We start from the raw sequence: 15,028 nt of genomic DNA, 5'->3' as shown, positions 1-15,028 counted from the left end.
TGTCCCAGTACTCCGGGTGCTGGTCGTTGTGTTTGTTGAGCTTTTTCTGCCAGGAGCAGAAGTTGCGCAGAGTCAGGGCGGCGTTGCTGGAGACCTTGGGACCCTTGTTGGCCTCGTGGATCACCATGAAGCCCACCACCACGATGTTGATGGGGTTCAGGATGCTGGGGTGCTTGTAGAGCCTGGCGGCCACGGACATGAGGGTCAGCAGGTAATGCTTCAGGTCGTCCCCGTGGAACTTGACCATGGATTCATCCGCCACCACCAGAACCTCCACGAACCTGGGGGTGGAGGCGAACCTCTTGGATCTCCCCAGGGACCCCCAGAAGCCCTGGGTGAGGCTGTTGGAGTACATCTCCTTCATGTGGCTGTACTTCTGCAGGGAGAGGGTTAGGTTGGAGTCAGGTGAAACTCCGCACCTGCTGCGCTCGTGCGCGCCGCTCCTGCGGCGGCTGATGGTGTGCTTTATTTCCTGCTGGTCCCCGCTCTGCGGGGCGATGAAATAATCCATACCGTCAAAGGAGAATGCCCCCCTCAGACCCCCGCATATGCTCAACGCAGCGACAGAGTCCGGGTCTGCGTTCACGTGGCCCGCGTAAAAGCACAGCCGCGTGCGCGTGGGTGGCGGACTTTCCAGCGCGTGGAAGCTGGAGTCCGGAGCCAGGTGGAGGAAAAAGTCTCGCTTAAACGCGGTCAGCTTGAACGCAACCGGTGCGCCAGGCGTGCGTTCCATGCGCCCTTGCGGATGAGCCACGCGCACAGGCACGCACACGTCCACCTCCGTGCAGTCCGAGGCTGTCCAGTTCAGAAAGAAGTGCACCAAAATTAGCAAAAGGCGAAAGTGCGCGGCCATCTCTGCCTCTGGGGCTGCGCTGCGCCGCGTCTGCGCCTCTGCGCGCAGAGGCGCTCAGCTTAAGGCAGATGCGCACACGCGCTCCCCTCCAGGTCTCGCGCCATCTCCACTCTAGGAGCCACTTCCGCGAGCTTCAACGCTTTAAAGCCACGCACGAACACGGACGCCCACGTGCGCGACAGAGGACTGGCTCTCCAAAATTATTGTTGCTGTGGAGCGAGTCAGCTGGACCCACACCCTCTCCACCGCACATGCGCGCCTGCACGCGCCTCCAAGCCGGACCATTTATCCAAAAAAGTCTGGCACTGAATCAACACAACTTTTAAGATTCATTAATAATTCGATCTTCTCGACAATAGAAGATGAAGACTTCTGCTTTAAATCTATGTCAATAACTTCCTTACAAACCAATAAAATGGATTAGAATTCACGTCCAGCTGCAGGTGCTGCAGGTGCTGCAGGTGCTGCAGTCCCGGAGGCTCTGCAGGAACTTCGCTGCTGTCTTCTGGTTCAGGATTCCTCCCGCAGTTCAGATGCTCCGAGTCAGACTCAATTGACTCTCGGTTTATTCTCCATTGTTTGTCTGGTCCTGTAGGGATCACGACCGTGTTCATCACCCAGCTTGAACCGAACCAGCATTTTAACAGCTGCAGTCTGACCAAAGTTCTTCCAACAAACATGAGCATGAAAGAAACCAAAAATAGTGAGGGGAAAAAAAAGAAATGAAAAGTTAAAACATGATTACCATATTTTAATCACCCGAAAGAATAATAAAAAAAAAAAACAGAAAAAAAGCCCACACCATGAACATTCCACCTTTCTGATTGACAAAGCAAGGATCAAGCACCTGACCTTTGGCCTGGAGCAGCTGGAGGCCTCAGAAGGAAAACAAAACATTGCAACTTAATTCTTCCATACGTTCATATGCTCACCGTGACACATTAACCTCCAATAAAACGTCTTCAACCAACATCTCCGGGTTCCACTTTTACAGTCCACTCCCGAACAAAACAGTTAAGTTTCAAATTGTTGCTGAATCTACGAAGACACAACATGGAGCAATAAAGTTCTGGGCAGACAGGCACTGTTGTGATGAGGTTTGCTGCTGCAGAAATAAATGAAGTAAAATGCTTCTTCCTGCTGCCTTTCATTCCTCACACTCTAGCAGGAGTGTCAAAGTCAATCACACACGAGGCCAAAATCCAGAACACACCTTAGGTCGAGGGCTGGACAGGACAAACATTTATGAACACTCTAAAACTAAACTTTTAAAACTTCAAAACCAAACTTTCTAACCTAATTATGAACTAGATAAAAATGCTAGTGTGAATGCTGTAAACTGAATTTGGCCGCTGAAGATGAAGAAATTGATAGTTAAGACATGACATCAAACAAAATGCGGATTAAACAGAAAGTTGGAATGAAAGGCCGGTTTTCTAACGAAATAAATAAATAGATCAAAGGGGGAGGGGCTTACAGTCTTAAAGTGCTAAAGAGAGCTAAAATATTAGCTAAATGTCAAATTAGCCTTAAAAAAATAAAAAAAAAACTTAGATTAGCCAAAACAGCTAACATGTAGCTGAAAAAAATAGCTAAACTTCAAAATAGCCTAAAAAATCTTAGTAAATGCCAAAATAGTCTAAAAAGCTAGCAGAATTTAATTATTTAAAACTGTAACCTTTTGACATAATAAAAAGGCAGGAATATTATTCAAGAATAAATCAACTTGAACCTTAAATAACTTTCAATATTTTACTCTCCATAAAAATATATTTAGTTAAAATTGTACAAGTTAGAAATAAGTACAAGATAACATCGGACCATTAATAACAATAAGATAAAATGATCTGGAGGGCCGGATAGAATTACTTGGAGGGCCGGATCCGGCCCCCGGGCCTTGACTTTGACACATGTGGTTTTAGTGATCTGGAATTCAGTATATTGAATCCTGTGAACTTAGTCTTTAGGATCTAGTTGTCTTTAGTCCAAAAAATGATCAAAACCAAGCTGGTAGAGGTGTCCTCACCAAAGACCTCGAACCCTGGAGGCTCAAGCTTGTCCCGCGTAAACCATCATCATCACCCCCCCTCCTCACCTTGCTCTCCACAAATAACATCAGGAGATGTGAAACCAACCTTTCCAGGACAGTAGTAAATCAAAGTCAGGCGGGACTTTTGCTGTAGGTAACTCTGGCCACATTCAGACCGACCTGTGACCTGAAAAAGGTCGGGGACCACTTCAGCACATGGCCAGGCAGGGTGAGGTGGGAATCAAACCTGCAATCTTCCTAATCCAAAATTGGCCAGCCGACCACTGCTCCACAGCCGCCAACTTATGTCCAAATGTCCTCTAATGAAGTTTGATCAATGTTATTGTTTCTTAAAATGAACCAATGCCAGAGGCTGGGAGTCTTTTGTTGTTTATTTTATTGAGAGTTAACACAACAACATTAGCAGAGATGTGACAGTCCTGGAAAAGCTGCTGTCTCATCACAAACTACTGCGACACCGTCCTGCAGGTAGGCGTTACTGCAGCCCCATCACCTGAGCCTGTTTGTTTTCCTCTGGCGCCACCTGCAGGTGGAGGCGTGCAGTGACGCCTCCCGGATGAAAGTGACGGCTTCTCCTGCGCACGCGCAGTGGAAAACTTTCTATCCTGCATCTGTATTTGTTTGTTTGTTTGTTTGTTTATTAGACTGCTCGTGTGTCTTTGTTGCAATCGTTCGCCCTCCTTTGTTTCCATGGGGGGGGGTCTCTGTGTTTCATTTTTAAAATAACCAAGGCGCGTTATTAATAGCACGCGGCTGTCACACCGCCTCATGAGAGGGGTGTGTGTGATGGAGGTGGAGGGGGTGCGTGTGTGATGGAGGGGTGTGTGTGCGTGTGTGATGGAGGGGTGGGTGCCCGCTCTGATTGGATCCGTTTATTGCTGGAGTTTCTCGTGAAGTTGGAGTGGGAGGAGAGTTTCCAGCAGCGAGGATGTCAAAAATAATGCGCTCGTGTCCTCAAGAGCAGAAAGTATAAATAGTGGGCGCGAGCGCGGACGGAGGTAGAGCGGGAGAGAGAGCGAGCCTGACGGAGAACACGATCCACAAACCGGATAGGCTGAAGTCATATCTGTTCATGTATTTACATCTGAAGATGTTGTGCGCATCCACGTGCGCGGTACTACTGCTCCTGAGCTGTGTGAGCACCGCGCGCGCCTCTTCCTTTGAGTCTGCGGACGTTGTTCCGGTCCGGATCCCCGCGCGGAGCCGCGGCCGCCTGTGGAAGCGCAGCGCGGAGCCGCCGGTGTTCGCGCTGCGGGCGTTTGGGGAGGAGCTGCTCCTGAACCTGGTCCCGGACGCCAGCTTCATGGCGCCCTCATTCTCCATCCGCAGAATCCGAGCTGCGGACAGCGGCGTTCCGAACCGGACCCAGGAGACGGGTGGATCTCTACGGGGTTGCTTTTACTCTGGGAGGGTGGGTCGGGACCGGGACTCAGTGGTGGCGGTCAGCCTGTGCTCCGGCATCTTCGGCTCCTTCATCACAAACGGGAAACAGTTTTTCATCGAACCCAAACAGCTCGGTGGTCTGCCGCGGCCGGACTCCGCAGAGCGGCCGCACCTCATCCGGAGGAGGACGATCCGCGCGGAAACTTTTACGCACGGCGCAGGTGACGCAGGGAGCGCGCGGCGAGACAGACGCTTCGTGTCCGCGCCGCGCTTCATAGAGACTTTGGCAGTGGCGGATCTGAGCATGACCCGCTTCTACGGGGAGGACATCAAGGTCAGGCCACACACACACACACGCGCGCACACCGTAAATGCACTTTTAACTTCCTCAGACCTGAAACAGGACAGTAAATCCAGCTGCGTTTGATGGCTCTGTTTTGACTGTACAGATGTGTGCGTGTGTGTGTGCGTGCGTGTTGATGTGTGTGTGTGTGTGTGTGTGTGTGGGGGGGGTCTTTTTTCCACAGGAAAGACACAGATCACTCCGAAGAAATGTCAAAAATGCAGAAGCGCATTCCTCTGAGCTGCGTCAGCCCAGACATCCCCATAAGATTTATGGAGTCTGATCCTGCTGCTGCTGCACATGTGCAGAGCCGCCCCCGAGAGGATGGCAGAGCCCCCACCTCCAAAAGAGGGAACACATCCTGGGCTGATGAACTACAGCCATTCTGGATTTTCTCAACAAGTCTTCTAGACTTTATACTTGTCCCTGAAAAATCCACGTTCCTGCAAGACAGCTGGAAAAGTTTGAGATCAAAAGAAGAAACTTTCTCTGCATGGTGGAGACAGAGGATAGAGCTCGGTCATGCATAAACAAAATAAAGCAAAAATCTTTAAACTTTAAAACCTTAACTTTTTAACATAATTATGAACTAGATATAGCATTGCCTGTGATAATGCTAGTGTGAGTGGTCTAAGCTGAATTTGACTGCTGAAGATGCTAGTGCTGATAGCTGAAGATGCTGAAATGGATAGCTGAAAACACTGAAGCTAACAGCCATCTAAAATATTAGCCAAGTGCCAAATTAGCCTAAAAAACTAATAAATAAATAAATAAATTAGCCAAAACAGCTACCATGTAGCTGAAAAAAACAGCAAAACTTCAAAATATTCAAAAAAACTGAAAAAAAGTCCATCCGGCCACCGGGCCTTGACTTTGACACGTGTGCTCTAAATCAGTGGTCCCCAACCCAAAGATTCTAAATGCACCTTGTCTGTAGCCAGTGTTGTTTTACTTCAAAGATGCTAGCACTGGACTCAGAAAAATACTCTGTTCAGCTGCAGTTTACTGCTGTCACAACCGTTTTCTTGTCTGAAGTGATCATTATCATTGATGAAAAGTTACAGATGCTACAGCCTACCAGCACCATCTTGAATCTATGCATAGCTTGCTAACACACATCAGCCCCAATCTAAAAGTTCCCTCGTCATGTCCTCTGCACTGCTGCCCAGTGGCCCCTGTAGTCCATGACTGGTTATAGCGTCAGTCTGGTCTTCTGCAGCTAAAGCTCATCGGCTTCAGTGCTGTGGGTCAGTCAGAGAAGGTCATCATCTGCATACATGTCTCCATCCAGGTCTTCACACTCACTAAGGCTTGAAATGTTTGGATTAACCCTTGTGCTCTCTTATGGGGTCCAGATGAGCCTTACATTGACGTGTGACCTATCCTATGACAAATGTGGACGAAGGTGGACAGGATTTTATGTTTGCTACGGACACCAGTGACAATCATTAAAAATTCTGCGCCCTGTCTTGTGGGGTCCAGACGACCCTGCTCCCAACGTCAGCCTACCTAGGATAGCACAAGGGTTGTTAAAGCTGGTGTAGCACACACAGCAGGTCCATCCAGCCTCTGAGAACTGACCCGAGTCTGCCTGTGTCAACAGCATTACATCCTCACGCTCATGGCGGTGACAGCGCAGCTCTACAAGCACCCCAGCATCAAAAACTCTGTGAATGTGGTGGTGGTGCAGATGCTGGTGGTGGAGGATGATGAGGTGGGGCCGCGGGTCTCCAGCAACGGCGGCATGACTCTGCGCAACTTCTGTTCCTGGCAGCAGCTCTTCAACTCACCGAGCCAGAGAGACCCGGGACACTACGACACCGCCATGCTGTTCACCAGAGAGGTGAGGCTCACACTTGGACCTGAGAGAGCTGGAACTGTTCTGCTCAGAGCTGGAGGGGTTCTGTTCTCGGCTGGCAGAGGACTGAGAGACAGACCCTTCACAGTATCACAATGTTGACTAGCATATGAGTGAACAGCGGCAGCTCTCTGGGTAAAGATGTCTTTAAAAACCACAGAACTACATTGTTTACTGGGAGTCATCATCAGCTTTAAAGTGAAAGTAGAGTCTGCAGAAACGATGAAAGGAAACCTCCAGAACAAAGACAGAACTGTTTGTCCATGTTTTGCTGAACGTTTGTATGAAGATATGAAGGAACCAGACTCTAAACACATTTGTAAATAAACACGTACCAGCATGTTTATCTATGCCATTTGCAGTGGTGTGTTTAGTGTTTACAGTCAGTGATAAATCAAAAAGGGGCATGATAGTTCAGGAACAGCACCAGTATTTATATCAACCAGGTAACAAACTTCAGGATGATAAAATATGTTGCTATGGTCAGAAAACACAAACAAGGACTCTAGGTCTCAGTCTCCTTCTGGATAGTTCAATAAGTTCTACAAGCATTTTTACACATTGTATTTAGTTGCACTTTGTCTTCGAGCCAATTTCCAAATGAAATGTTAATATATTACAGTGGCGCAGTGGTTAGCGCTCTCGCCTCACAGCGAGAAGGCCCCAGTTCGAATCCCAGCTGGGACCTTTCTGTGTGGAGTTTGCATGTTCTCCCCGTGCATGCGTGGGTTTTCACCGGGGACTCCGGCTTCCTCCCACCGTCCAAAAACATGCTTCATAGGTTAATTGGTGACTCTGAATTGCCCCTAGGTGTGAATGTGAGAGTGAATGTGTGTGATTGAGGCCCTGAGACAGACTGGAGACCTGTCCAGCGTGAACCCCGCCTTCGCCCTTCAGTAGCCGGGTTAGGCTCCGGCACCCCCGTGACCCCGTAAGGGACAAAGCGGACAAGAAGACAACCAAATGTTAAAATAAAATAGTTGTTAAAAAATATTCTGTCATTTGTAACCCCTGTTAAAGGATATAAAAATAGGGAGAAAAAAATGATTAAGATCAAATTTGGAATAAAAAAATTGGACATTAGATTTTTTGGCTGTACTGCCCAGCTCTAAATGTCACTGAACTTTTCACGAAAAGTCTGTACAAGTTTTTGTGAAACACCAATTATGAGGGATTGCAGATAAAACGTCCTTCCAATCTTGGTGCCTTCAGCAGCACTTTAAGCCTTTAACACCTGAGATGTCGCCACAAAATCTGTAGTATACTGTAACTTTTCTACCATTAACACAATAATTCCAGTAGATTTACAGTTCAAAAATTACATTAAATGAAACAACATAAAGACTGGAGCTCTGGTGTTAAAAGGTGAAAATACCAGCTTTAGACTTCCCTCATATCTCTGACTGTCGCCTATTCAGCAAAGACTTTTACTTTGAAGCTCCTGCCTTCATACCTGCTGGGCGATAAAGTGGTAGATTGCTTGCAGAAAGCAGATCGTACTGATGGAATGGCAGTAATCTTTTCCAAGCGGGAGGAACGTCAACACAGAATAAACAAACTGTTCTTTATGGAGAGGAAATTGGCTGACGAGTCCTCGGGGTCTGGGCTGCGATCAGCTCTCTCTCTGCTATTTGGCTCTTCTATTTTCCATCTGGAATCAAAAGACTGACAAGGTGTCAGCGGACACCGTGTCAGGTGAGGGATTTCTGTGTTATTATTTTTTATAGTGCAGTGTGCAGCTGGCATGATGACAGGCTTAATGCTGTATGACATCAGTATGTGAGTCAGAACCCAGATGAAGACGAATCATCCGCAATGTGTTGAGGCAGCGTTTCAATCGTCCTTTATCGTGAAACCAGTTCAGGTTTACTCTAAGACAGGGGAGTCGAACTCAATCACACAAAGGGCAAAAATCCAAAACACACCTTAGGTCACGGACCAGACAGGATAAACATTTATCGAACGCTAAAAGTACATTTTTAAAATTTTTAAAATGTAATTTTTTACCATAATTATGAACTAGATATATAGAATTACCTGTGATAATGCTGATGTGAATGCTGTAAGCTGAATGTGGCAGCTGAAGATGCTGAAATTGATAGCAAAAAATGCTTAAGTTGATAGCTGAAATATTTGCTAAACGCCAAATTAACCTAAAAAACAGAAAAAAAAAAAAACCTAAGTTGGCCAAAACATCTAGCATGCAGCTGAAATATTAGCCAAACTCCAAAATGGAAAAAAAAAACTGAAAAAAAGCCTAAATTAGCCAAAACAGCCAGCATGTTGCTGAAACATTAGCTAAACTCCAAAATAGCTTAAAAAATAAATGCAAAAAAGTCCAAAAAGCTAGCAGAATGTGAATTTTTAAAACTGTAACTTTTTAACATAATTAGAAATAATAAAAAGGCAGAAATATTCCAGGATAATCCAACTTAAACCTTAAATGACTTTCAATATTTTACTCCCCATAAAAATATATTTTGTCAAAATTATACAAGTTAGAAATAAGCGCAAGATAACATCGGGTCATTAATGACAATAAAATAAAATGATCTGGAGGGTAGAATTACCCAGAGGGCCGGATCCGGCCCCCGGGCCTTGACTTTGACATGAGCTCTAAGACATAGCGAGACTCCTCATGGAAGAACTAACTTTAATATCACCACAAATCAGCCCCTGCATGATGATAAAAGCAGCCCAGCTTGGAGTTTAATTCTTGTTCAGGTTGGAACCCGCACGCCCCACAGTTAATCCAAGCGATCGCTGGACGGGTTATGAGGTGTAAAGGAAACCTTTTTCCTTGATATTCCTGTGGTCATATAGGAAGTTAGTCTGAGTTGGAGTCCATACATCCGACCTGCGTTTGCTTCCTCGTGTGAGGGCTGTTGTTGTGGAACAAGGTGTACAAACGCATGCTGAGCTGGGTCCAAACAGAGGCTCCATGTCCAGATGTCTTCTGCATCACAGCTGGGTTCTGGTGTTTATAGAGAACGCTGAAGGGCAGCACTTTTTCCTCATGTGGGAACACAGCCTGTAAAGTACATTCCTAACCATCCCACATCAAATGAAACCATTTTTGATTCAAAGAAAGTTTTTTTTAACCCCAGCAAAACAATCTAACTTAGACTGTTCCTGTTCCCCTCATCCTATCAGGGGTCACCTCAGGGAAGTAGCCTTCACTGGTTCACGCAGGTGGTTTGGCAGAGTTCATGCTGGATGTTCTTCCTGACACAATCCTGTATTTTATCTGGGCTGGGGACTACAGGAAGAGACAGACTATTTTGAGTGCTACGGACCAGACCAGTCCTCTCTTGACCGGTTTAGAACAGTCCGGGCAATTCAAGTGAGCATTTCCACTGAGCGTTGGACCATCAGAGTGCATGCGGGGTGTAGACTGATGCTGCACGTCGAAACGGTGAGGCTACAACGAAAGAGAAGCTGCATCAGGAAAATTAAAAAGATAACTGCGCAGGATCATTATAATCTGCAGCAGGTGTTTGTTATGGATGAAGCCGTCTCTACGCCTCATAGGGCTGAATTCAATTCAGAAGAGCCTGAATCAATTTGATTCAGATTTTTTTCTGATTCTTTCAATTCTTTAATTCAATTCAATTTTGAGTTTACACATTTGTCCACATTTGTTTAGAAATACATTAATAATCTACTGTATGATTTGAATATATTTATATTAATCTGATCCAGTTCACATACTGTAAATGTATCAGTGAAATAATGAGATTGTTAATATCATCCAGTGTTCCATGGATTCTCTAAAGGAGAAGTTCTAACTAAAATGTTCAGATCATTAATATTGTAAACATTGTTCTGCTTCTCCTGGAGGACGTTTCAGTTTGACCACTAGGTGGCGATCATGCTGTAGCATTACACTTTATTCAAGAAAAGATGACAGTATGAGGGGAAAAAACGACCACAGACCACAAATAGTTACTTTAAAAATATTTCCTTGAAAGAGTTTGTAAAATTCCTGTGAGTTTATAAAGATGTTCATTTAGTCAGTATTGTATGTTTAGGTCAACCTAGCTTTAGCATTAGCCACTCTATGGGAAATTCCATTAAACATTAGCATCAAGCTAGAAGACTTTAGCCTTATGTGCTAAATCGATCTATATTTTAATGAATTGATTATTGATACATGAAGCTTAAGTGGATTCAAATCGATTAATCAATTTTTTAACCCAGCCTTAACGCTGCAGAACAATCTATTGTTCTTAATTAAAAACAAAAAAACCTCTTTATGTTGATCAATACTCCAATGTTCTTCAATAAATGTTGACACAGCAGATCAGAAGTGTTTTTGATCAGTCTGGATCGGTAACGGACATTCTTTGACTGCAGGGGTTGGGTAAAACGGAAATGGGGGAGGGGGGTGTCTCTGTATTCGTGCATAAGTGGTAATACTGTATATAAAGAAAACATTGTTCTTTGTAAAAAGATTCTGGGGGATGAAGAAGAATACAGCAGAAAAGAGGACAAAGCCTTTGGTTTGGATCTGGAGTCTGGAAAGCGCTGGTTTGATGCTTCCTGTCGTAAAGCCTTTCCACCAATCAATGGGTTACATCGTGTGACGACAGAAGCTCCGCCCTCACGGGTCCATTCCATTTTTCTATGGACCTACCACCAACGGGGGAGCAGAAATGGTACCACCCGGTCCCTTTTAATGCATCTATTTTGTAATGGGAACGCTCCAAAGTCCGGCCCGGTCCGGTCCAGTCTGGACTGCTCAGTGGAAGCGAGGCAATTGTTAGGCAGTAACATGAAAGAAGAGTCTTGCCTAAGGACCCACACGGGATGAAGCTCATCTCACACCCTGGGAATCCAACCCTGATTTCCTGTGTGCCAGTCATCATTAAACCAACTGTTCTATCCAGGCGCTTCATTTAGGATCTTTTACAAAATATATAAGACAAAAGAAGCAGAATATTTCTGCCGTTCTTTAAAGCATGCAGTCAAAGACTGCTAACTTTAATCTCACGTTCACTTCAGATATTTTATCCAAATATTTCACAGATCGAGTTAGGCTAAAGTACAAGTGAACTCGAGAGGAACCATTTTGGTGCGGCGTCCTAGAATTTCCAGTGTGATAGTGTGGACTCACTGAGAGCATTGTTTTTGATTGGCCATAGCACTTACAATGGGGCTAAATAAATTAATGAGGGACGCTAAAAAAAACAAAAAACAAAAACAAGGTAACAATAAAAACAGGAGAATGGCAGAGGATGGGAAATGAAGTTACTGCCACAACAGATCTCAGTCCAGTTACAAACCAATGTCTGGATCAATGTTTGGATCCATGTTCAGATTGATGTTTTGATCAATGTTTGGATTAATATTTGGATCAATAATTGGATCCACTTTCCTTTATTCTCTTGAGCTCTCCTTCAAATGGTCGAGATGTGAACTTCCAACCTCTCTCACTCCTGATTGGTGAGAGTGGTTGCCATAGAAACGTTGACTCAGACAGACTTGGACCAATCGATGCTTTCTGGCATTGTCTGGTTCCAACATGGAAATGTCTGTATGATTGCAAAAAAAATGCAGACAGAACTGACATAATTTTGGTTGGAGCCAGAATCAAACCATTTTGCACGGGTCACACTCAGGTCACACTCGGGTCACACTCGGGTCACACTCGGGTCACGCTCAGGTCACACTCGGGTCACACTCGGGTCACACTGGAGTCACACTCTCACACATTCTTTTTAATGATGCCATCCTGATCAGAAGCAGCCATAGTTCCTCATTCACATGGATGATGCAATCCTTGGAGAAGTAGTTTAGTGCTACAGACTGTCATGTAAAGATGTATTTTTAAGTAGTTTTACATTTTTGGTCTTTAAATGGCCACTTGTCATTTTCACGTCTAGCAGCCTGTTTACAGCTGACAACTTCAGGGTTCCTGTAGAAATGCGAACACCCACAGACCATCACAAGCATCTCTGTCTTCTGTTTGCTACTGCAGGACATCTGTGGACAGAAGGACTGCAAAACGCTCGGTGTTGCTGATGTGGGAACGATGTGCGATCCCAAGAGAAGCTGTTCTGTCATCGAGGACAACGGCCTTCAAGCTGGCTTTACCGCTGCGCACGAGCTCGGTCAGTCCACTCCTGCAATCCTTCTTCATGACACGTTATTTTTTGAGTTGTTCTTGAACAAACCCTTAAACTGTTGTTGTACGCCCCCCACCCTCTGCAGGCCATGTGTTGAGTATGCCCCACGATGACTCAAAGCCATGCGAGAGGCTGTTTGGGGATCTGGGAGGACACTACCTGATGGCTCCTCTGTTTGTCAGCCTGAACAAAAGCGCTCCCTGGTCGCCTTGCAGTGCCCTCTACATCACAGAGTTCTTTGACAACGGACACGGTGAGCTTTTGTCAGGAGTCTGCTTCCTCCAAATTACAGGCTGACTCATAAGGAAGATTTTTCCTGACTAACAGTGCTGCTGCTCCCTTCTAATTAATTATAGGTTAGAACTAAGATATGTCTTGTTCATGATTTCCACATCCTGTCCTCCACCCTTCTCCTGCTTCCAGTTTGTCTCTCTGTATGATGCATCTATTTGTACTAGTGCTGGGCGATATGAAAAAATTGATATCATGATCAAAATTATTTTATATCACAATAACGATATATATCACAGTATAAATCAACAAGTTATTTAAAAAAAGCTTTCACTGGTTTTACTTTGAAAACAGGAAGCTTCACTGACACTTTATTTTGAAGATTTGTCTACTTCTGGTGACAGTAGCACTGCTCATTCAACTTTGTTTTAGTTCATAAGTTTAAATCCAGTATTATTCTGTATTTCAGAGAAATCAATATTTTACTACATGATAACTAAACTCTACTACTTATGTGTCAAAGTCAAGGCAGTCAAGGTAATTCTATCTGGATCAGATCATTTTATTTTATTGTTATTAATGGACCGATGTTATCTTGCACTTATTTCTAACTTGTATAATTTTAACAAAATATATTTCCACAGAAAGTAAAATATTGAAAGTTATTTAAGGTTTAAGTTGATTTATTCTGGAATAATATTCCTGCCTTTTTATTATTTATAATTACGTTAAAAAGTTACAGTTTTAAATTTATAACAGTTGTCATTCTGCTAGCTTTTTGGACTATTTTGGCATTTACTAAGATTCAAGCTTTTTTGGAGTTTAGCTAATGTTTCAGCTACATGCTAGCTGTTTTGGCTAACCTAAGTTTTTTTTGTTCGTTTTTTAGGCTTATTTGGCATTTAGCTCATATTTTAGCTGGCTATCAGCTTGAGATTTCATCTATCAGCTTTAGTGTTTTCAGCTACCAGCTTCAATGATTTCAGCTATCATCTCCAATGTTTTTAACTATCAATTTCAGCATCTTCAGCGACCAACTTCAGCTTACAGCATTCACACTAGTATTATCTCAGCTAATGCAATATATTGAGTTCATAATTTTGTTAATACATTAAGGTTTTAAAGTTTTAAAAATGTACTTTTAGAGTGTTCTATTAATGTTTATCTTGTTTGGGCCGCGACCTAAGGTGTGTTTTGGATTTTGGCCCCTTGTGCGACTAAGTTTGACAGTCCTACTATACTATATTTATAGAGATTGCAAATCAGCATTTTGGACGTCGCAAATATTCATAGTCAAATTTTCAGGAGCAGATCGTGAGAATCCGAGTGCTCAGATACTTGTTACAGCCCCTGTCTACAGCTTGATTGATCTCTTGTTTTTTCTAATCTCATATTTTCCATTTCATGGACTTTCCTTGAGTGATAGAAGCTTTGTTGTGTTAGCATCGGCACAGGAATAGCCTCCTAGCTTGTTCACAAACTGCTGTTTTCTGTTCATCGTCGGACGTCTTAAATCATCTTAAATGCTACCAAATCACAGACGCACTCCTCTTTTGCTGAAAGTGCTTCTTCTTGGGTCGCCTCCATTGATGTATCTATCTGTTTCTGCTCCAGGAAAACAACTTTAAGCTTTTCCACGTCCATCGTTCTGCACAAGACAGAGTTTCTTTGTGAAGAATCTCTTTTTAATTTGTCTTTGTTTTCACTTATATACATTTTTTCTGTACACACTGACGTGGTTTCGACTATTGAATGAAGTATTTGGCATAGTAATTGATCACATTTTGTTATAAAAGATAGAAACGATAGAAGAGAAATGGCATGATAGATACTTTTCCGTCGCCCACACAATATGTATCGTCATATCGCCCAGCACTACTTTGTACCATTGCTGGATGGATTGCTGGACCTTCCTTTCCACTGAGTCATGCAGCTTGCATTCCTTCCTGCTCTCCACCTCTGCTGCCAAGTGCAACAGTTGGCGTGGAAGAACTTGTTCTCTGTCTGCAGAGAAATGGGTCCCATGAAAACTCATGCAGTGGAGAATGTTCATTCTGTTGTGCTGATGTAACTGTTGTCAGTTCCAGACAAAGACATACTGAGAGCCATCACTGGAGCATGAGCTTCTCCAAAACAAGACCGCACCACATCACATTAGATCAGGGATATTAAACTCAATCGC

At 44.1% G+C, this 15,028-nt stretch overlaps 2 protein-coding genes across 2 annotated transcripts in view; one reads left to right on the top strand and one right to left on the bottom strand.

Moving 5' to 3' along the window:
- Positions 1–1,112, bottom strand: part of LOC112136348 (A disintegrin and metalloproteinase with thrombospondin motifs 15) — a gene marked incomplete in the record, with an annotated part of 19,091 nt that extends 17,979 nt beyond the window's left edge. Inside the window, 1 exon segment of the mRNA XM_024257984.2 lies at positions 1–1,112. Coding sequence (XP_024113752.1) covers positions 1–853 — 853 coding nt within the window.
- Positions 1,113–3,818: 2,706 nt separating this feature from the next.
- LOC112136347 (A disintegrin and metalloproteinase with thrombospondin motifs 8) overlaps positions 3,819–15,028 on the top strand; it is a 22,536-nt gene continuing 11,326 nt past the window's right edge. The window contains exons 1-4 of the mRNA XM_024257983.2: positions 3,819–4,620; positions 6,233–6,472; positions 12,468–12,600; positions 12,701–12,868. Of these exons, the coding sequence (XP_024113751.1) occupies positions 3,976–4,620; positions 6,233–6,472; positions 12,468–12,600; positions 12,701–12,868 (1,186 nt within the window). The 5' untranslated portion in view covers positions 3,819–3,975. The remainder of the gene's footprint in view (positions 4,621–6,232; positions 6,473–12,467; positions 12,601–12,700; positions 12,869–15,028) is intronic.

The sequence above is a fragment of the Oryzias melastigma genome, linkage group LG13 (genome assembly GCF_002922805.2).
Source record: "Oryzias melastigma strain HK-1 linkage group LG13, ASM292280v2, whole genome shotgun sequence".
Taxonomy (NCBI): Eukaryota; Metazoa; Chordata; class Actinopteri; order Beloniformes; family Adrianichthyidae; genus Oryzias; species Oryzias melastigma.
Note: the sequence above shows the minus strand (reverse complement) of the source record. Positions and strands in the feature narration are given on the sequence as shown.